General features: G+C 57.1%; 8 protein-coding genes across 8 annotated transcripts in view; 5 read left to right on the forward strand and 3 right to left on the reverse strand.

Moving 5' to 3' along the window:
• The window catches only part of BCV69DRAFT_168824 (hypothetical protein), a 2,841-nt gene extending 2,312 nt beyond the window's left edge, over positions 1-529 (forward strand). Inside the window, exons 3-4 of the mRNA XM_025489487.1 lie at positions 234-344; positions 426-529. Coding sequence (XP_025348547.1) covers positions 234-301 — 68 coding nt within the window. The 3' untranslated portion in view covers positions 302-344; positions 426-529. The remainder of the gene's footprint in view (positions 1-233; positions 345-425) is intronic.
• BCV69DRAFT_298405 (CS-domain-containing protein) lies at positions 393-860 on the reverse strand (the record flags this gene model as incomplete). Its single annotated transcript, XM_025494216.1, has 3 exons — positions 393-581; positions 668-764; positions 841-860. 3 exons carry the CDS (start codon positions 858-860, stop codon positions 393-395), a joined length of 306 nt encoding a protein of 101 aa, XP_025348548.1.
• Positions 861-3,452: 2,592 nt separating this feature from the next.
• On the forward strand, positions 3,453-4,328 carry BCV69DRAFT_247801 (TPR-like protein; the record flags this gene model as incomplete). Its single annotated transcript, XM_025490263.1, has 1 exon — positions 3,453-4,328. A coding segment is annotated over one exon (876 nt), but the record flags the coding sequence as incomplete, so codon positions are not given.
• A 918-nt stretch (positions 4,329-5,246) lies between these two features.
• Positions 5,247-6,959, forward strand: BCV69DRAFT_282115 (hypothetical protein). The gene is made up of 4 exons (XM_025492240.1): positions 5,247-6,034; positions 6,122-6,223; positions 6,366-6,422; positions 6,547-6,959. Exons 1-4 carry the CDS (start codon positions 5,560-5,562, stop codon positions 6,750-6,752), a joined length of 840 nt encoding a protein of 279 aa, XP_025348550.1. The 5' UTR covers positions 5,247-5,559; the 3' UTR covers positions 6,753-6,959.
• A 2-nt stretch (positions 6,960-6,961) lies between these two features.
• On the reverse strand, positions 6,962-9,002 carry BCV69DRAFT_248055 (hypothetical protein; the record flags this gene model as incomplete). Its single annotated transcript, XM_025490275.1, has 2 exons — positions 6,962-8,779; positions 8,865-9,002. 2 exons carry the CDS (start codon positions 9,000-9,002, stop codon positions 6,962-6,964), a joined length of 1,956 nt encoding a protein of 651 aa, XP_025348551.1.
• Positions 9,003-9,919: 917 nt separating this feature from the next.
• On the forward strand, positions 9,920-10,742 carry BCV69DRAFT_248054 (ICMT-domain-containing protein; the record flags this gene model as incomplete). Its single annotated transcript, XM_025490274.1, has 3 exons — positions 9,920-10,106; positions 10,186-10,569; positions 10,657-10,742. 3 exons carry the CDS (start codon positions 9,920-9,922, stop codon positions 10,740-10,742), a joined length of 657 nt encoding a protein of 218 aa, XP_025348552.1.
• A 253-nt stretch (positions 10,743-10,995) lies between these two features.
• BCV69DRAFT_298410 (hypothetical protein) lies at positions 10,996-17,955 on the reverse strand (the record flags this gene model as incomplete). Its single annotated transcript, XM_025494217.1, has 1 exon — positions 10,996-17,955. One exon carries the CDS (start codon positions 17,953-17,955, stop codon positions 10,996-10,998), a length of 6,960 nt encoding a protein of 2,319 aa, XP_025348553.1.
• Positions 17,956-18,668: 713 nt separating this feature from the next.
• On the forward strand, positions 18,669-20,523 carry BCV69DRAFT_269034 (glutamate 5-kinase; the record flags this gene model as incomplete). The annotated part of the gene is made up of 3 exons (XM_025490879.1): positions 18,669-19,103; positions 19,185-19,458; positions 19,538-20,523. Exons 1-3 carry the CDS (start codon positions 18,711-18,713, stop codon positions 20,521-20,523), a joined length of 1,653 nt encoding a protein of 550 aa, XP_025348554.1. The 5' UTR covers positions 18,669-18,710.
• Positions 20,524-20,526: the final 3 nt, after the last annotated feature.

The raw sequence follows: 20,526 nt of genomic DNA on the forward strand, positions 1-20,526 counted from the left end.
CAAGCTCCAAGAGTGTGCCGGTGGGTATAGTCAATGGGGCATCAGGTGGGGCCGAGACAAAGGTGGGAGCGGTACCATCAGCGGCTCCTCCTTCATGCCACCCTCGGAGCCCTTGGCCGTTGAGGCGGTCCCGCCTGCTGCTGCGTCCCCTGTGCCATCTTCGTCTTCTTCGAGCTTGAGTTTATCCCATTTGGAGCGCGGGCGGCTTCCAGCGGCGCCAGAAGACGCGGGAGCCGATGAATGTGCTAGAGGACCATCTGCCGAGGATCCTGTTGCTGATGAGGCAGTTGCAGCTTCGTAGGATGGGACTGTACAAGAAAAGGAGGATAAAGGGTTTCATCAGAGTGAGCTCAGAGATATCGTGAACTCTCCCTGGAATGGTTCTTTCCCAGTCACTCACCAGCTCCACCAGCCTGAGCTTCCAGATTCGGCCACCGCCTTCCCGGAAGCTTCTTCTTGAGCAAGATGTCGACCTTTGTGGACAAAACCTTGAAGGAAGAGTTGCTCCCATCGATGTCGTCGTGCAGCTGTAGCTCCAGTGATTGGGGAGGTGCGCTAGGACTGTGAAGCGTCAATGAGAGCTGAGCATATCAATAGAGGAGAGGTGTCGACTGGTGAGTCAATGAAGTATGAGATGTAACACTCGTCTCGATGCGCTTCTACTTACGCTATGCTCTCCAAACTTGATGTCAACGTCATTCTCTGTGAGACCTTTTACGAAGACGGAAAGATTGACTGCTGTGTCGGTCTGATAGTAGTCATATCTGTAGCAGCGAAGAAGGCATGTCAACCCCGAAGTGTCATCAAGGTCAGTCCTTGTGCGTATTGAAAGGTGCTCACCTCGGCTGGCTGGACGTCATGGCTTCAATTGCTGGTATCCTGGACCGGTATACTACAAAGGGGAGGGAGAATGTTCCAGCCTCGAACATCTGCATGGACGCTGCACCCCGCTTCCCGCTGGACTCAGTCGCCCTGCAGGTGGAGACCGAGGTGAGGCCCGCTCCGTTCCGATGCTGTTGCGTCGGGGCAGCGCCCGTGTTTTGTTTCCACACACGCCTGCGACGTTGATGTCCTCCTTCCGTTGGTTAGACTATCCTGCCCCTTCGCCGGCGCATCCACTCGTCACGCTTTGATCCCTTCTCTGAAGTCGAGGCCGTTGCAACCAAGTCCCACCCCTCCAAGGACACAGATGGATGCTCTGAGCCAGTAAACGGCCAAGTCGTGCTGTTATCTCTGCCCGGCATGCCTATGTCTTCGACCGCTGCCCTCTCCTCGCGAAGCGGCATGCCTCCTTCTAATGCCGCTAGTAGAGCAATGAGACCAGCTCAACCACCGCCTACATCCACTTCGGACCGAGCCAGAAGCTCGACTGCCACTTCAGCGTCATCATCGAGGGCAACGTCAGCCGGAGCAAGCGCCAGTAGCAGCTCCACTGTCCCTGCCAAGCGACCGATTGCCTCAGTCCGGACTCAGAGCTCTACCACTACCTCCACCAAGAGGCCCCATGCAGACTCCAGACCAGGCTCTGCAAGCTCGAGTCGTCATGCTAGTGTCGCGAAGGAGCCCACTGCGTCGCGCACAGCAGAGCGATCCCGCTCAAAGACACCCGTACCCTCCTCTATTCAAGCAAGCCGAGAACGAGCAGCACGAGATCGCGAGATGAGCCTAGATGAGCTCGCACAAGGCCTTCCAACCCAGAGCAGTCTGCGCTCCTCGCCATTCAAGCGGCCTGCCGTGGTCGATCCATCAGAGAGAAGGCGACAAGTCTTCCGGCAGATCAAGGTCGACCTGCAAAGATCCGAGAGGGATGGCATCAGCATCTTTCCTGCCATCCCTGCCAGCCCCGCAGAAGCTCGATCCCTACAGAGGCGTCTTTTTGGCCTCGTAGAATGCTACTTGGATCCGAGCCTTGGAGACTTGACGTCTGCCTCCTTCTACTCCTTCCTCTTTCTCACGCTCTTCCCGCAAAGCGTAGATGCTCGTCGTCTTAGAGCCAAGTGTCTCTTGCTCGCAGGCCAAGGAGCCATCTTCCCATTGTTGCAAGAAAGAAGTCAAAGAGGAGGAGCTGTCGCTGCCCTGGCTATTCTTGAGCAGGGGCCAGTAGATATCTTCGGCGACCTTGGATGCGCTCAGATCTGGAGTGAGGCTTGCAAAGCGCTAGGCAGACGCAGTGAGGCTGAAGAGGTACTGGCTTGGTGTCTGCAGAATGCTACAATCTCTTCGTCTTCCCAGCCTGCTCTTCCTGAGGAAGAGATGCCAGAGCTGGTTGGACTCGATGACAGGAAGGCCGCAGCGGGCCTCACTCAGCTCGGTTACCTACAGAAAGATGCTAAGCAGCTCGAAGCAGCAACACATCACTTCATGGAGGCCCGAAAGAGGGATCCGTGGAATTGGGGAGCCTGGGTTGGACTATGCGAACTTGGTGAGTCTGATTCGAGCAAGACGTGTACACCTATGATCATCGAGCTGAGGGACTCCTTTGCGAATGTTTGGCAGACACTGCTCCCGAGGCCAAGGACGCATTCGCTTCCTCACAGATAAGACACGCACCTACTGACTTTCTAGATGCAGTGATGATCTCCCTTGGAGGCATACCGACCTCTGAAAGCGATCTGGACAACACAATGACAGGCGCAACCTCGCGGACAGTTGCACCAGTCCCACAGCTCAAGAACGGGGAAGCATCGTCAGCGCGCACCTCGGCACTTACCTCACAGACTGCTCAGCGGCCAGGATCGCGTCCGACCACAACTGCTGGATCTGGAACAGCGAACGGCGTAGCTACCGCCAAGCGTACCAAGGCGACTCCAACTACCACTACAGGAAGTAAGAGGCCCGTTTTCGGCCCAGGAAGTGCAGCTGCTGCCTTTGGTATTGAAGGCGGAGGTACCGAGGCACAACGCTCAACCACTGTGACTAGCCGCGGTCCTAAGCCGACGACGATGAACCGTACGTTGTCCCAAGCGCGGACCAATGAGCGGCCCCCTTCGAGTCTGAGCAGCGGAAGTCGGTCGACTGTCTCAGAGAAGGAGAAGCCACAGCAGCTCAAGGACACCTCGCTTAGCGTCAGTCGAGACAGTCTGCGGAGGAGCACGAGGAGCACAATTACGACTCCCGCCAGTAGCGCTCGCAGGGCTCCAAGCTCCAAGAGTGTGCCGGTGGGTATAGTCAATGGGGCATCAGGTGGGGCCGAGACAAAGGTGGGAGCGGTACCATCAGCGGCTCCTCCTTCACGCACCAGAAAGGCGGAACAACTCCCATCAGACTCGGAAGCAGCGGGACTGCAGCGCCCTGGCTTTCCACAGCCTGGGATAATCTCCAAGAAGAGACCTGCCGAAGAAGATACAGACGATGCAGCTCAGCTGCTCCGCGTGTTGACGTTGAAGAAAGCCGCCGAGGAAGCAGCGAAATGGCAAGCTACAGATCGAGAGCTGTTGCGCTACATCGAGCTTATGGCAGGGACGTACAAGCATGTCAGAAGCTTCCAGGGCAGAACTGCGCTCGATTTGCTCTCATCACATCAGACAGCAGGGATCAGCGAAGCTGCGCTTAGGCAGCTCAAGGGCTCCGCAGAGGTCGGTGTCTTACTGGGAAGGGTCCACCACGACATGGCGCAATACGTGGAAGCCGAGCAGTGCTTCCACAGTGTCCTGCGACACCATCCTACGACCATGGAGGGTATGGACGTCTTCTCCCTCGTCCTCTTCCACCTCAACAGACAGGAGCGCCTCTCTGCGCTTGCCCAAGAACTGAGCAGCATAGATTCCGATGCTGTGGAGACGCACATTGCCATTGGCAATCTGTTCTCTCTCAATGCTTCCCCTTCCATTGCGCTGCGCTCATTCAGACGAGCATGTCTCTCTGCGCCGGGCTACGCCTACTCGTTCACTCTAGCCGGACACGAGTGTCTTGCCCTCAATCAACCACTCAAGGCTCTGCGCTTTTTCCGAGAGGCGATTCGCATCGATCCTCGGCACTGGAATGGCTGGAGCGGTATTGCTAGCATTCTTGCAACAGAAGACAAATTCGACGAAGCCCGCTTGGCCATAAATCGAGCCTGCTCCTTGAACCGCTTCAATTCTGGTCTATGGGAGGTCATGGGTCTGCTCAACGAGCAAAAGGAGGACTATGGTGTTGCGCTAGGAGCGTACTCTGAAGCCCTCGCGTACAATCCCAAGTCGTCCTCTGCCTGCCTCAGAAGGGCGGAATTGCTATGGAAGACTGGCAAGTTCGAATTAGCCCACTCGGCCTTCCTTCAGGTCGTCGCCCTCCTACCCAGTGAACCACGGGCTCATCTCCTCTTGGCCGAGTCGTACATGCGCAAGGGAGGGGGCAGGTTTGCGCCGATGGCAATGTCAAGGTCTAGCGGCAGTGCTGCACCATCGGCCAGCGATCCAATGAACACCAAGGCAAAGGCAGTCGGTGAGCCAAAAGCTCCCGTCAAGTATCAAGAGGAAATTGCACGCCACCTGGCCATTGCTGTGGATTTGGAGCCTGCCCTCAACCGCCGAGTCAAGGCGATGGGAGAGGGTGTGGGCGCTACTCTGCGCGGACAGGCGAGCGGATCTGGCGGGCCAATGTCAGTTCACGGCCACCTCATGGCTGGAGAAGCCAGTGTAGGCTCTTCCTTTGCCGGTATCGACGAGTCTCGTCACCCTTACTCGCTCGAAGAGGAAGAAGAGGAGGGCGCAGAAGAAGGAATGGAAGGCTCGTACAGCTATGCCAGTGCAGACGGCATCGACGACAGCATTGGTGTGCTGCGGGACGAAAATGTGGAGCAGAGCGGAGGCGATGGAGATCACCCGATGTCGGAGGAGGCGAGTGGTAGTGTTGAGCATGAAGGAGAGGACGAGGAGAACCAGAACCACACTGGAGATTCTCTGCAGCGACGAGGTCAGATTCAGCTGGGAGATGAAGAGGCTGAGGGCGAGGCCGGGTTCGAAGAGGAAGAGGTTGAAGACGAGGTGGAAGAGATGGAGAGCGGTAGTCAGAGTGACGGCGGACAAGAGGAAGAGGAGGACCAGGCTGAAGGCCACTTCCCAGATGAAGGGGAGCACGATTCTGGGAGCATCGAAGGTGGAGGCAGTGAGGTGGAGATGAGCCTTGAGTAGGCCGTGCTTCTCGCAACCACGTAGTACGATCTACCCGTATGCCATTACTTTTGCTCCCAACTTCACAATGCTACCATCTCAAATTGGTCATCTTGCCGTACGCCTCGTGGCCAGCAGCAAAGCAGACGGAATCGCGTGACCGCTGATTGGGAAGCGACGCACAGGCCACGTGGTTTGTGTGCTTGCCCTCTCGGATTCCGGCGCAGGCACGCGCCTTTGCCGGTTACCCCACACCACCGGGCTCCGGGGAAAAGACGGCAGCAAAGCCCAGAAGGGGAACACTCCCGCACCACACCGCACACCTTCCCACGCAACCCTCGTCTACACCCGCACCCTTCCTTTCTCCCCTTTCATCTCATCTCGATTGTACCGTACTGTACCGTCTGTAGTCTAGTCCAATTTCTCTTATTCTACTTCACAGCAAACATTACCAAGCATCCCTCGAACCATGTCAGCCGTCAAGCTCCCAACGCAAAACGCTCTCCCCGTCCCCCCTGGAGCCGGTCTCAACTCTCCTGCCTCTAGTACTCTCACTAGCAACCCTCTATTGTCCCGCTACCTAGTAGCACTTCAAGCCAATCCCCTCCGGACTAAGCAGATTACCTCTGGTGTCCTATCCGCTCTCGCTGAAGTCCTCGCGGGACACTTTGCCGGTCTACCCTCTGCTGCTGCGAACAGTAAGGAGCGTCAGCACCAGGCTGATCAGGGTGGGATTCTAGGTCTTACCTCTGCCCTTCTTGCTAAAGCGGGAATCAATGATCGGGCAGGTAAAATGTTCATCTATGGATCATTGGTGAGCGCACCATTGGGACATGTGCTCACGGGAATGTTGCAGAGGGCATTTGTGGGAAAGACGAGCCCGAGGGATAAGGTGATGCAGATTATCGTGAGCAGCTTGACCGTCACGGTGATTACCAACATTGGTGAGTCAGACGCAGGGCAGAATAGTGGCGAGGTGAGCAGACGTAGCTGACCGCCTTCGTCTCCTTATTCTAATGGCGGCTTCACAGTGTACCTCGCCTCAATGGCCGTGGTCAACGGCGCTCGTGCTCCAGAGAAGATCATGGCCGTCGTCAAGGCGGGCATCTGGAAGATGCTCCAAATCAGCTGGGGTGAGTGGTGGCGATGGCGCTACACCAGTGCACACATGACACGCTTGTGCCACAAGTAGAGGTTGCTGACCTTAACGGCATTGATTCATCTTTACTCTGTTCCCACCTGCACCCGCACCCGCACCTGCACTCGCACTCGCAGCTACAAGTCCCCTCGCCATCGCCTTTGCGCAGAACTACCTCCCACCTGAGCTCTGGGGTGAGTATCCTCAAAACCGCCTCTCCCTTCCTCGCCCAGCTGCAAAGATTCTCCGGCAGACCTGACTAACCACCTCCCTCCCTCCCTCTTTTTCTCCTCTCCATTCTGTCCGAACGACTAACAGAGCCATTCTTTACCGTCATCCGCTTCTTCCTCTCAACTGCCTTTAACACAATGGCAAAGAAGAAGCAAGTGGCACTCGCTCGCAAAGAGGCACTTCGAAGAGGTGGCAATGGTGGAGGTACAAGTGGCAGTGCAAGTGGGAATGGAGGGGAAAAGGATTTGGGAGATGCTGATATTAGGAGCAAGGCGGCTGGTGGAAGCCGCTAGAGTGAGCGAATCAGGTCAGCGGAGAGGATTGCGGAAAGTTGGGCGTAGGCGCAGGAGGGAGAGCGTCTTGTTGTGTACCGAGTCGCTTCTGGTCCTTCCGCGAATTTGAACAGGCCTCTTCCGCCCACCTCACTGCAACAGATGTCCACTTGAATGAACGAAAGTATGTTATTCTTCTTCTACTACTGTCGCCACACCCCACCACTATCTCAAGCATTGAGCAAGCTATTATAAGCCGCCTCGGCCTGAACAATCTTGACTCCCTGTTCCACCTCTAGTCTCCTCCTACTCTCCCTCAGCCAATCCTCAGCAAGCACTTTACCCCATCCCTTCAATGAGTTGATCTCTCTAGTGGCCGCCTCCAAGTCTCCCTTTTGCAAGAGGGCATATTCTGCGCGAGCCAAGATGCTGGGAACATCTGCTCCTTGAGGGTTGCCGCTCTTTGTGAAGAGCAAGGGGGAGAGGACGGCAGAGGTGATGTGAGATAGGAGACCAGCCTGCTCGGGTAGGAGGGCGACGGATTGAAGACGAGGCTTGACCTTGGAGATGTACCAAGAGGTGAGAGAACCGAGCGACTCGACTCCCTGGTCGGGGGTTCCACCCACGTCTAGCACCTCGAGAGCCTTCTGCACAATCTCTGACTCTTTCGCCAGAGGCGAGGAGCGCAGCAGAGTCAGCTCCTTGCGGAAGGCGCGCTTGCGACCTGCTTGGTCCTCGTCGTCTCCTTCCGAGGTAGCAGCCTTGTAGAGCGCTCGGACGGCAGCAGCCGTTCGGTGGGCGCTGCTGCCTTCCTCCAAAGCGGCCGAGTTGTTGTAGGTGACCTCTTGCACCTCGGCCAGCTCGCTTGCCAGTTCATCTAGTCGGGCTAGCCTGCCACCACGCTCCTCTTCGACGCGCTTCTTGATCTCGGTCATCCATCTCCTCTGCATCTCCACACCCTGAGCCACCACTTCCTCCTTCAGTCGCTCATTGATGATCTCCTTTTGTGTGTCCAATTCCGTCCTCAATCGGGTCTCGTACTCTGCCTTTGCTTTCTCCCGCTCCTCGGTGACCTTCTTCTTGCCCTCTGCATCCAGCTGACTGAACTTCTTACTTTGCTCGTCGGCCTTCTGCTTCAGCTCTTTCTCGTACTTTTGAGCCTGAGAGCTCAACGTCTTCTCTGCACGCGATTGCTCCGTCTTCCGGATTTCGTCGAGCCTCTTGGACAGACGCTGTAGCTCTTCCTTGGCCTCGTCTAGAACGTACTTGGCATTGGTGCCAGAGGAGGGAGTGTCCTTCAAGAAGGCAGCAAGGTCGTCGATAGTGCCTGCAAGCTGGCCGATCATGGGCTCACTGCCAGTGAGTGAAGAGAGGGCAGGGCGAAGCTGAGGCAGCTTGGGCGCCTGTGGGTCTGCACGCAGACGGACAGCATCATTCTTCTCGGCCTTCAGCTTGCGGTCGCCAGACTGGGAAGCGACGTAGCCCTGAGGAGCTTCGTGTGAGATGGGGAGGGGTCGATCGTATGGCTTAGTCGGAGCAGACGAAGAGGGTGCGGCAGAGGACCCGACCTTGCTGTGGTCGAGTCTGCTCTCGACTTGCTTCTGGGCGTCCTTTGCACGCTGCTTGACCTCCTTCTCAGCATCTTCAGCAGCGTTAGTAGCCCTTTGAACGAGACTATCCTTCTTCTCCTTGAGACTGTCAATTGCGCTCTTAGTCTCGGCCTTGGCGTCCTTGGCCGCGTCCTTTGCGCCCTTCTCTACCTCCTTGGCTCCACCTGCTGGCGTAACACGGGCGACCTGCTTCCTAGCCTGGTCTCGAGCCTCAAGGAACTTGGCCTTTGCCTCCTTCTCGGCATCCTTTGCCCTCTTTGCTGCATCGGAGCTAACGTCCTGCACATCAGAGACGACTCGCCCAGCTGCTTCTGTCACTCGGTGGTATGTGGCGCCGATCGAGTCTACGGCGTTGGAGCCGATACCGCCATAGTCTAGCCTCTTTGCCTCGGAAAGGACGTCATGAGTGTCAAGGTAGTCAAGGATATCTTCTCCGAACTGGAGGGAAAGGGCGCGAGAAGGATGCGCTGGACGGCATCAGATGCAGATTCAAGAGACCTTCGAGCTACATCCGCATACTCACGGGAACAGAGTCAGAAAACCAGTCTTGGTACGCCTGGTTGTTCAGAGCAACGACTGTGGAGACTCCGTAGAAGATTCCGGCAGCACCGGCGGTGTAGAGGAGCAGTCGAGGGAGGAAAGCTCGACGGCGCTCGTTCATGCGACCTCCAGTGGGGTGAGGGTTGCCTTCGTAGGTTGCATAGGTCTGCAGCGAGGTGTTCAGATGGGAAGTATGTCAGCATCATGCAACGCTGGGGGTCCTGAGCAGTCCTTCGACTGCTCCTGCCTTCCGCTCTTCTACTCACCCTACCGGCGGATTGGGCTTGTCGTGCAGCCAGTAGCCTTTGCCTTGCCGCGACCGTTGAGGCCGAGGTTACACTGCTAGGCAGCGACCTCGATGCCAAGGCAGGGATACGACCGTTCATGACAGGACGAGGAGGTGGTGAAGGGATGTGAAACAGGGAAAGGACAGACGGAGCAGCAAAGGACGCGAGACGATGAGCTTGCACCGATCCGTATCGCCCCGGCCAGGCTGGGATCTTCCGAGGCGTGGGTTCGACGTCCGCCCTGGACCGCGCGGGGACGGACAGGCAGGCAGGCAAGCAAGCAAGCAGGGGCGTGCGTCGCGGTGCCACGAGGCTGCTTCCGTCGCCCTGTCCGTCCCTTTGTTCAGTGCATACAGAGACACATACACAAATACCGCACACATGGTCCTTCTAAAGAGGTGTCCCTTGGCTGCCAAGCCGCCTTGAGCTTCTTCTTGCCTCCTTATCCCTTCTTACTTTCTCACTCGTAGACAAGGCCATCATGAATACCGGTCTCGCTTCAACGACCACGGCCACAGAGCCTTCGCAGGGCGCATCAGCTCGCCTCGCTTCCCGCAAGCCGGTCGACGCAGCTGGTAGCAGCAGCGCCGACGTGAGCGGCAAGTCGACAAGGCTTGCTGCTTCCTCTGACACCCATAGATTCTCAACTGAGTCGATACCCTCCCACCTGGCTCCGCTCTCCATCTATCTCGTACTTGTGTCGGCAGCACTCGGCTCACTGATCAGTGCATCACTCGTTGTAGCATGGCCTATGCTCTCCCCTGCAAACCTTACTCGGTACTTGAGCGGCCGGGCAAGCGCTACCTCGGAGGCTATCGCAGTCACTGGAAGGATCTTTGCGCCTCAGCTTGGCCTCTACCTCGCCTTTTGGGGCTCCTTCCACCTCCTCGAATTTCTCGTCACAGCAAGATGGAACCCCTCGCGGCTCATGAAGGACTGTGAGTATCTGCAGCAGCGCCATCGTGGGTGAAGCCGTCACAATTCGTTGAGTCCTGTCTTTCCCCTCTCCGTTACCAGCATTCCTATTGCTCAATGGTTGGAATTACCATGCGGCTCACCTCTTAGGCATCCTCGAATTCATTCTCGAATCTCTCCTCTTCCCATCCCACAAATCCCCCCTCACCTTTCTGAACTACCTCGGGCTCTGCACCGTCCTGCTAGGCCAGTACCTACGCTCCACAGCTATGATCCACGCTTCTTCCAACTTCTCACACATTGTCGCATCGAACAAGCGACCGGACCATATGTTGGTCAAGACGGGTCTGTATAGTCTGGTGCGACATCCGAGCTACACGGGATTCTTCGTCTGGGCTGTGGGCACGCAATTGCTCCTCGCCAACCCAATTAGCACAGTCGTCTTCATCGGAGTACTGTGGCGCTTTTTCCAGCAAAGAATACAGAGTGAGTCAAAGATAGGAGGTATGAGGACATTGCCGCCAAGGGTAGTAGCTCACTGCACTCTTCCGCCCCTTGATTCATGCACTGCAGACGAGGAGAAGCACCTCATCTCCTTCTTTGGCGAGGAGTACAAGGAGTACAAGAGACAGGTACCGAGCGGTATTCCGTTTGTCTGACGAAGAGGACCGCACATTCGCCCTCGTATCTGCGACGTGTGTGAGGAATTGGTGGAATTCCTGCCTCATTTCTTCTGGAAGACATTCCCTACACCAATAAATCATACACGTTGATATGTGTGCTATAAGGAACTGTATTATGTGACCGCTCACACGATAAGCTACATGAGATTAAGAAAGACGACCCGCGTCGCCAGATGTATGCTCCTCTTCAGGTCCCACCCTCTTCTCGCGCCGTTTGAAATACGACTGCCTACGCTCCTCCTCTCCTCTGTAGTACAACCGGCAGTAAGCTGTTTTGCGCACACACCGTCAACAGCTCCTCTCCGCTGATCCCTGCTACTTCCATTGTCGAGGAAGGACCAGCAGCAGCATCTGCGCTACCCCTGCGCAGAAGTTCCGCTCGCGCCAGACTGGTGATGCCACCCCTGCCGATCTGTCCTTCGGCCTCTGGGTCGGGACCGGTGAGGGACAGGTCGATAGCGGAAGAGGCTGGACTGGCCGGAGCGCCTCCGCCACCCTTTGCGCCAGAGGGAGGCGCGAGGAGATCTCGCTCTGCGCGTCCAGCTCCCGTCTGCGGGGCATAGTAGTGTCGTGAGACGGACACGTTCCTGTCCAGGGGCTGCTGCTGCGCGGCTATCATGTGCGAAGGAAGATTGCGAAGTGGACCCGTGGCACTGCCAGGAGCGTACGTCTTGCTTCGATTCAATCCAACGTCGGCGGCGGATGGAGGAGCGACTCGGCTGCTCGAGAGGAGCGGGTTGCTACTGCTAACGGCAGTGCCTGCACCTGTACGAGAAGCGGGCGTGGCAGTGGAGGCGCTACGGTGGAGTGCATCTCCCGCATTCGCACCTGCCAATTGGCTCGCAGCATCGGGTGAGATCAGAGCCTGTCTGAGTACATGCAATGCCATTGCATTTGCAGCCCGATTCGCTCTAGCCTGCTTGGCGACGTCAGCTCCAAGACTGCCATCGAGCTCCAATTGCGTTTGCGCCCGCTTGCGTTGAGACTCTAGGATGGCAGTCTGAAGCCTCTTCGCCCACTTGTCCTTCGCTGCAGCATCTTCCACGCTGAACATGAATTTGCGCACCGTCTTCCCACCCTGCGAGGCAGAAATTGCAGGAGATGCAAGGCCCGAAGGACCCATAGCGAGAGACAGGGTGAAATTGTTCTTCATGAAGGCGCGCTCCACCATGAAAGATGTCGCGCGAGGTAGATCGCTCACGTCTCCCCTGGCTACAGCTGCCTTCAGGCCTTCAGACGCGTCCGAAGCTAACACGGAGCCAAAGTAGAATCTTGCAGATCGTCCGCTGCGAACAAAGACTGCCTGGCGTACTCCAAGGGTCTTGCTGGTAATTGTGAAAGAACGTGTGGTCTCTTCAGCAAAGGAGAGGATGGGAGGGTCGAAAGTGAGGTCTGAGCCATACAGACGGATCGAAAAGTCCGGGTCGACCGCAGAGATAGAGACGACAATGGGCTCAGAAGGCACGCCATAGACGAGCTTCAGAGGCAGTCCTGCCCCGTGGACTCGAACAGCTTTACGGACACTGGCCTCCGAGCGGTCGAGTCCTTGTTGGATGGGCTCGGCACATACGCTCGAATAGATTCGCAGCAGTGTGCGATCCGACAGAGTCATGGCTGGGTCCTGGTCTCGGAAGGCAGCAATGAATGCTCCTTGGCTCAGGCTTGGCAACGCCTCGCTGAAGATGCCGGGCGCCTCATAATCTTGCTCAATTGGAGATCTTGCGCCTTCATCCCCCTCAGCTGGTCGACAATGCATAGCATCATTGAGAGCCATGATGGCAAACGTCAGGTCTGCAGCCAACCGCTCACTGAAGGTTCTCTTGATGAGATGCTTGTTCTCGCTGACCCAATGTGAAGCAAAGGTCATTAACAGAGCCTCAAACGCCGCAGAGTCATCTGGGAAGCGAATCTCCATCATGACCATCCTCAGCGAGCTCTCGATCGAGACGCCTGTCACTTTCTGCAGCTTCACAAAGGCCTCCATGACGTTTCGTCTGTCCGGTGCACAGATGTATTCCGTCAGAGCAATTCGGTCTAGCTCGGGCGTATGGACGAGGAGCTGAGCGATCGTGGCAGGCTGGTTGGGGAGACCACTTCGCTTGATGATGTCAACAATTGCGCCTTCAGCGTCTCGAGTGAAAGCTTCCACGAAGACTTGCTGAAGGGGGTGAGGCTTCGGGCGGCTTCGTTGCTCCTTTGGCACAGTGAGAGTGCAGTGGCGTAGCTCCATAATGTTTTTAACAGCGAATGTCCATCTGATGCTAGGTAGCGGCGACGCAGTGGAGCTGCCCAAGTCTGCTTCTCCAGGCGGAGGTGCAATTGGCTTGGCCACGACTAGGATGTCGTTGAATAAGATCAGGAAGCGATCTTTGACTGTCGAAGAGTTGACAATTTGGAAGACAGGCGAAGTTTGGAGGAAGTGCCGGGGAGGCGAGTCAACGTCCTGTGCAGTCAAACCGGGAGGTACATCGGACGATGTGAGATCGGTCTTTGTAGTCGAGGTCAAGACTCGGCTGTAACGGTGGAGCATAGCTGCTGCATTGCTTCCGAGCTCTGAGGTTGCCGTGAGAGGGAGCAATCCTATCGGTCTAGCTTCTGTTAGACCAGAGTCCAGCGACTCATCTCCGACTGGCAAGACTTGCTTGGGCTTGGAGGAAGCATCTGGCTCTTCTCGAGTACTGGAAGAGACTGAACTGATCGAAGTGTTGCGAGAGTGCATCTGGATCCGAGGAATCGTTGACTGTTGCCCCGGCTGCGAAGAGAGCGGCACCCCTCTTACAGTGGACGAGACTGGCTCGGGACTGATCACAATGGGTGCCGATCGAGATGTTTCTAGCGGCCTAACATCGAAGCGGTTGAAGGTCTCTAGACGTGCTGAGGCATTGTCAACCGCCTCTCTGGCAATGGCCGTTCCACCATGCTCTGCCAGAACCGGGCTGGGCGCAAACGTCACTTGCTGTCCCGTCCTCTTGGCCATCGGTCTGTCTGCGACGGATGTCTTTCGACCCAATGCAGCAGGTTGTACACGAGGGAGAGAAGCTGCGGCCACAGGAGGTGATCTGGAACTTTCTGCCTCCACGACACCCGACCCGTCAGGCGGCTCTGACCCTTTCCTCGTCCTCATGCTTCCCTTACGTACTGCATTGGAGGCTTTCCGTCGAAGAGAGCCGAACAGACCTATTTGCGGAGAGACGCTTCGAGACCTGTCGTCACCCGGTGTCGTCGTCGAAGCTGATGAGGAGCCGAGGAGGCTCGAGCTGTTGCCCTCGGCACCCTCCTCCCCAATTGGCACCCAGGGAGTAACGGTCTGCGCCAGGCTGCGCGACGTCTTATGGAAACGCGGGATGGGGCCGAATGTCGCGTTGGTGCGGGTCGAAGCAGCTGTGGTCGTGCCGGCTCGTTGCAGCGAACTTCCAGCAGGCGAAGTCATTGGCGAGGTGGACAGCAGCGTAGCTGACGCAGATCGCATGTCGGCTCTGTCGTCAGCGATAGGGCCACCAAATGAGTCTAAACTGTGGCTGCTACCACTTTGAGCTCCGCCCGACGAAGCGTTGCGCAATAGGCCAGGAAAGGGCGTGAGCTTGTCATTGGCATATCCTGCGTCTGCTGAGCCATCCGTAGCGGAAGGAAGACGCGTGGCACTGAATTTGGCAGACTGATCGTGAGACTGCGACTCTTCAGAGGCAGTGCCAGCCAAAGGCGACGGCTGAGGTCGTCGGTAAGGCTGCTGCGATGTCAAGGTACCAGCATACTCTGCGCCGGAGACATTGCGGGACAGTGCAGGTGGAGACAAGACCCTGGGCTCTCCAGCAGACGGTGATGCCAGGGATGTGTTCTGTCCTCGCGTGTCAAAGGGGCTGTTCGCAGGTCCACGACCGATGCCAGCCCGCGCTTGGTTCTCTGACTCAGGGATCGCGTTGGATGTGGGGACCCGGGGCACGTCCACGCTCGAATTTGGACTCAAGAAAGGGGTGCTGCGGGCACTCGACTGGCTGCCCCCACCCGAGTGGTGCGGGAGGACCCTACCTTCCTCGGCATCAAAGACAGGCGGAGCTTTCCTTTTCCCGCTGCCGGTCCTCTGCAGCCTGGTCCTGGAGCCCTGGGGCGGCAAGACGGCAGCGACGGGAGGAGAGGGTTTCAAGCCAAAGTCTTCCTCGCGAAATAGTGATCCATTCGCCTGACGAACGAAGCCTGTCGGCGTTGGAAGATCAGGATAGCCGTCATGGGACGATCCCTGTCTTGTGCTGGGACGAGAGCCCTTGGAGACCGGGGGCGGGGGCGGCCCAGAGCCAGGCCAGTCGAGATTGAGCTGCAACTCCTTCATGAGAGTCGGTGAGATCGCCAGATCATGCTCGAGCCTTCCAAGACTCGAATTACCGCCCATGTCCGTCGTCAGAAGGGGCACAGCAGCGCTGGTAGTGTCTGAAGCCGTCCTGACTGGGTGTTGTGCAGAGGCCTTCTGATGATCCTCGGTCGACAGCCCCTGAGCCTTCATCCACCTCCTCCAAGCAACGACACGATCAGCATCATTCAAGTCCGACGTTGGTGTAGCAATACCGGGAGACGCAGGAAGTGATCCTGCACGCTGAGTCGAAAGTCTTTGTGAAGGGACCTCGTGCAGCTGTAGTCGCGCGGGCGCATGTCTACTTTTCTGCTCCTGAGCGCTTGCATCCGAGCCACCTCCTTGAGCAGATCTGTCTCTGGCAAACTTTTGCGAGGGTACAATGCCCGTGCTGACGCTATCCTTGGCTGCGCTATTAATGTTGTCAATTCGCTGCCCGTAGTGATCGTTCGTTGCTGCAGCCCTGTCATCTCCAGCAGCCGGCCCAAACGTCACATTATCGCCATCCCCTCTTGACGCGGCCCGAGAGCCTCCCGCCGAGTTGTTGCGGAGGTCAGGGGAAAGTGTATACTCAGATGTAGCTCCACTTCTTGTGGCGAAGCTCTGTGGCAGAAGCTGCAAGGCGTTAGCCTGCTTAGGGGCGTTCCCAGAAGGATATGAGGGATCCAGACTAGTAGACCCTTCCACGGGTAGAGTGGCATCAGGATCTCCGGTCCGCATCATATTCTCGAGCCCCAACCTAGTATCACCTGAGCCATTGGCCTCCTCCTCCTCTTCTGAGATAGCGGCATCTCCATGTGATTCTACAGAGTTGAATCTGGAGTGCATGCTCTCACCGTATCCTAGTGAGGAATTGGTAGGTGAGCTCGGCCAGTCTTGCAGCGAGGCCTGTGCCCTCACTCGACCCGCCGATCCTCTCCGCCCGTCCACCAGCGGCTGATCAGGACCTCTGAGCAGATTGAGTTGAGCGAACCGGTCGCTTGCAAGCCCAGCTTCTCCCACGAAATGCATTGACGGGATCAGATTCGCGCCCGTGGGAGAGTCGTACGAGGAGCCTGCGACACTCATTGGTGCACTGTCGAACGACATAGGAGTCTCGGCTGGTCTCCCTCTCGTTTGTGGAGTCTGAGGTACCATCCGCTGAGTCGGAGAGGAGTAAGTATCGCGGTGCTGGCTGGGAGATACAGATTGGCCCTGGCCACTGGCAGAGAGCTGTAATTGCTGCTGTTGCAGGACTTGCTGCATCTGCAGGAAAGTCATCTGCTGCTCTGGTGTGAGTTGCGCATTTGCAGCTCCTGTGATTGCTGCGCTTTTGAAGGGTGTCTGCGGCAGCTGCGTGAAGGGGTATACAGGTATGGCAGCATTGTCGGCGTCTTCTCCGAGTGCCGCTGGAGGAGTTTTTTCGTCCTCATGAAAAGTCTGTTCAGCAGCACCTCCCATTTCGCGGCTGCCTCTACTACCCCAGCCCGCTTCAGTGTACTGCTGCTGAAGCTGAGGGGTTTCGGGCGGTGGCACTGGCGATGGTCCTCCCAGCCGCCGGCCGCTCAGCTTCCGCATCATCTGCGTACGGGCCATTTCTCTCTGCGATGGTTCTCGGACGAGAGATGATTGAGAGATGTTCTGCGCAGAAGACTCGGCTTCGTCCTCTTGGTCACTTGCGGCATGCGTTCGAGACGCTCTCGTCGCCGTTCGAGATCGGGCTGGTGTGAGCGGCGAACTGTTTTCAGCGGAGCTGCCTCCTGGCAACGGTACTTCTGCCAGCCGAATTAGTTCTCCTACCTCTCGTCTTTGTGGCAGCCTGCTCATCCTTTTCTTCTTTAGGTAGCCAGGAGAGGGCGGTTGTCCTTCTGATGATGGACTGAGGCCTTGGGCGAAGGCGGCTTTGCGTTCGTCATCAGCCCTCTGACTCAGGCCGGAGATCGTACGGCTGCGCCGAAGCAAGTGTTTGCTAGAAGGACTGCTGCTGAAGGTAGGGGGGCGCAGGTAGATACTTCCCATCCCGCGTCTGGACGCACGCAAGGCTGCTGGAGGAGAATTGACTGCTTGCCCATCTTCAAGCTCGTCGTCGTCATCCGTATCCTCTTCATCATGATCGCTGAGCTTTCCGCCAGAGTCACTGACTGGGCTCGTTGCGCCATCTCTGTCGGGATCGTGGCCTAGCAGCTTCTTCAACGCATATGCTCTCGCAGCAGCGCTAGCCGCATTGGCCGCGCCGGCGCTGGCACTTCTTTGGAGGCCTGCGGTAAGCCGTTCTTGAAGAATCCTAGAACGTAGCTGTTCCAACGAGGGGAGTGGCGAGCGATTGGCTTCCGCTCTCGAAGCGGAAGCCGATCGGGAAAGAGACATTGCGTGGGCTGGTGAGGTTGCGCCGGAGTGTGTAGGTCGGCCAGGCTCCAGGAGCCTATTGGGTGATGGAGAGGGCTGGAGCGCTGTTCGATTAGAGGATGGTGAGGCAAGAAGAGTGTGAGGTTGTACTGGAGACGGGGCTAGCTGCACCCGCCTAGGTTGATCTGGACTCTGCTCGGGTGCAAGTCGCGATGCTGACGACGATGGTGACAATTGAGCTAGATTGATTCGTGCTGAGGTTGGGCTCTCATCGCCACCGGCAGTGCCTTTGACCTCGCGGTTCGAGGCTGCTCGCTTCAGTCTCGCGATGGCATTGAGTCTGGTCGAATTGCTGGGTATCCTCTCCAAGGGCTGCGCTCCTCTGGCCGGCGTGAGCAGGTGATCCTCAGGGCCTCTGCCATCTGTCTCATCGCTCTGTTGCTGCTGCTGCTGCTGCTCGGCATCGTCGTTAGGCTGAATACGGTACTTTGAGAGGCCCGGAGATGAGGCCATGCTAGCCATCCTGACTTGTCAGTCGCAACCTAGAGTAAGGCACTCCCAGATGCTGAAGACTCGCCCTGGCCGACGATTTTGTAGGGCGGTGTCGGGTATGCGTGCCCAAGCGGATAGTAATACAGTCTTGGGGCGATGGCAGCCTTGCTTAGGCAGAGGCGCAAGGCGTCGTTGTGGTCGTGAATTGTCCGTAAGAGATCATCAAGGCATGAGTGGAAAGTTCGAAGTGAGCTTGAGTGCAATTGGGGCCGTTGGCAAGGCGTTGTATCCTTGACGGGCCGATTGACAGCTGATGAGGCTGCGATCGACTTTGGCCCGGGAAGGGGGAGGGGGCAGTTAAAGGGGGATTGACGCCCAGAAACCTTGTCGCGTCGGCGTCTGACAAGGAGACCTGGCGAGCTCTATTTGCCTGCCGCGTGTAAAGGAAGGGTGAAAGCTTCAGCGATGAAGATGAAGTATGCCGTACGAGGAATGGCCAGAGGGAGTAGATGGTGCTATACAATGTCAGGAATGATGGATCACAATTTGCCCGTCTAGGGAGGTGTTGGTTGCCGCCTGCGTCTGCGTCGCCTCTTGTCCGTCGGCCTTTGTGCCTGCGTGTGTGTGCTTGTGTGTCTGTGTCTCCGTCTCCGCGTGCGTGTGGTTGCAACTCCGCCCTGCAATCCGAAGATCCGATCCGCTCAATCGGCAGCGCCTTTGCCGAGGAAGGCCTTGCTGCTCACCATCGGGCATCTTCTAGGCAACACCACCATCCAACACTCACCATGACGCCCGAGGCTGGGACGTCGACCCTGCCTGACCATGCCTCGCACTCAGCTGCAACGCAGGTCAAGCCCCTGACGGTCGTACTCAAGCTCGGAACCTCGTCCGTACTGAATTTGGACACCCTCACCCCACGTCTCTCCCTCCTCTCGTCCATCGTCGAGACCTGCCATGCACTGCGCCTCGCTGGTCACCGTGTGGTCATTGTGTGCTCTGGAGCGATCGGAATCGGGAGGATGAGGATGAATGTTCGCGCTAAACCCGATACGCTAGGGGAGAGGCAAGCGCTTGCTGCTCTGGGCCAGCTGAGGCTGATGGCATTGTGGGACAATCTCTTCAATCAGGTTGGCATCTCCGTGGCTCAGGTACTGCTGACCAGGAATGACATCGCAGACGTAAGTGGGAAGAGCTCAAATGAATCCACTCTTCCTATCTCATGTGTGGACTGAACTCCTCTCGCCATGCTCTCCTCGCAGCGACCTCGCTACTTGAACGCAAAAACCACGCTCCACACCCTGCTGCACACTTATCAATCCATCCCCATCGTCAATGAGAACGACACCGTCTCCGTATCAGAGCTGCGTTTCGGAGACAACGATACCCTCTCTGCCATCACTGCGGGACTTGTGGATGCAGACTATCTCTTCCTTTGTACAGACGTCGATGGACTATACACTGGCAATCCCCGGTCAAATCCTAATGCTAGGAGATTGGGCGTGGTCAGGAGCGTGCAGGAAGCTCGGAAAGCTGGTGAGAAAGCCATCATGGAAAGGCAGCTGGACACCATGAAGTTGCTGACTTTCTATCACGGGTAATTCTTCTCCCCTAGTGTCGGTGGATACTCCCGGCTCCTCCTTCGGTACAGGCGGAATGCAGACAAAGCTCATTGCCGCCGAGCTAGCCACAGCAGCAGGCGTAGCCACCGTCATCATCTCCTCGGATCATCCGCCAGACATGCTCTCCGTAGTCGCACGCGGTATTCCTCCCACATCGAAACACACCTCAGCCGCCCCACAACGTACAAAATCAAACGAGCCGGCGGCAGATCTAGCCTCATCTATCTCCTCTCTTACGTCAGAGGAATCTTCTCTAATAGGCTATCCTCCTCTAGCAAATCCAGCTCATACCCTCTTCCTGCCCCAGTCCACTCCGTTACCATCGAGAAAATGGTCCGTGCTGCATGCCCTGCATCCCACGGGAGCAATCATCATCGACGAAGGTGCCTACAAGCGGATCAGCAAGCAGGAAAGCGGAGGAAGGCTCTTGCCAGCTGGTGTAGTGGAGACGAGGGGACACTGGGAGAGGATGCAAGCTGTGCGGTTGATGGTTCGGAGAAAGGCGGCGGATGTAGAAGATACCAAGAGCAGCGCTGATGCTGCAGAGGGCAAGGGAGAATCGCTCATGGACCGCATCAAGGAGAATTTGGGGGTGGCAGCAGATGCTGCTCCCACTGCTAGCGATTCCAAGGGAAGCGGTCTGGCCACTCCCCCACTCGTCGAAGCGCTCCATACAACTACTTCTCCTCCCTCCTCTGTCCCTTCAACCGCCCAACAAACACGGCCTCCTCCTCCTCCTCCTCCTCTCTCGCGCAGCACTACCACAAGCGCAAGCGCCAGCGCCAGTGTCGCCGAAGAATCCTGGCACATCGTCGAAGTCGGTCGATGTCTAGCCAACTATACTTCAGAGGAAGTGAGCAAGATGAAGGGACTACGGAGTAGCGAGATTGAGAGGGTGTTGGGATTTGCCGACAGCGAGTATGTGACTGATACGGTTGTTATGCTTGAGAGGGGTGAAGCGGTTGGCACAAAGGCATGAGAG

Source organism: Pseudomicrostroma glucosiphilum (genome assembly GCF_003144135.1).
Source record: "Pseudomicrostroma glucosiphilum strain MCA 4718 unplaced genomic scaffold BCV69scaffold_5, whole genome shotgun sequence".
NCBI lineage: Eukaryota > Fungi > Basidiomycota > Exobasidiomycetes > Microstromatales > Microstromataceae > Microstroma > Microstroma glucosiphilum.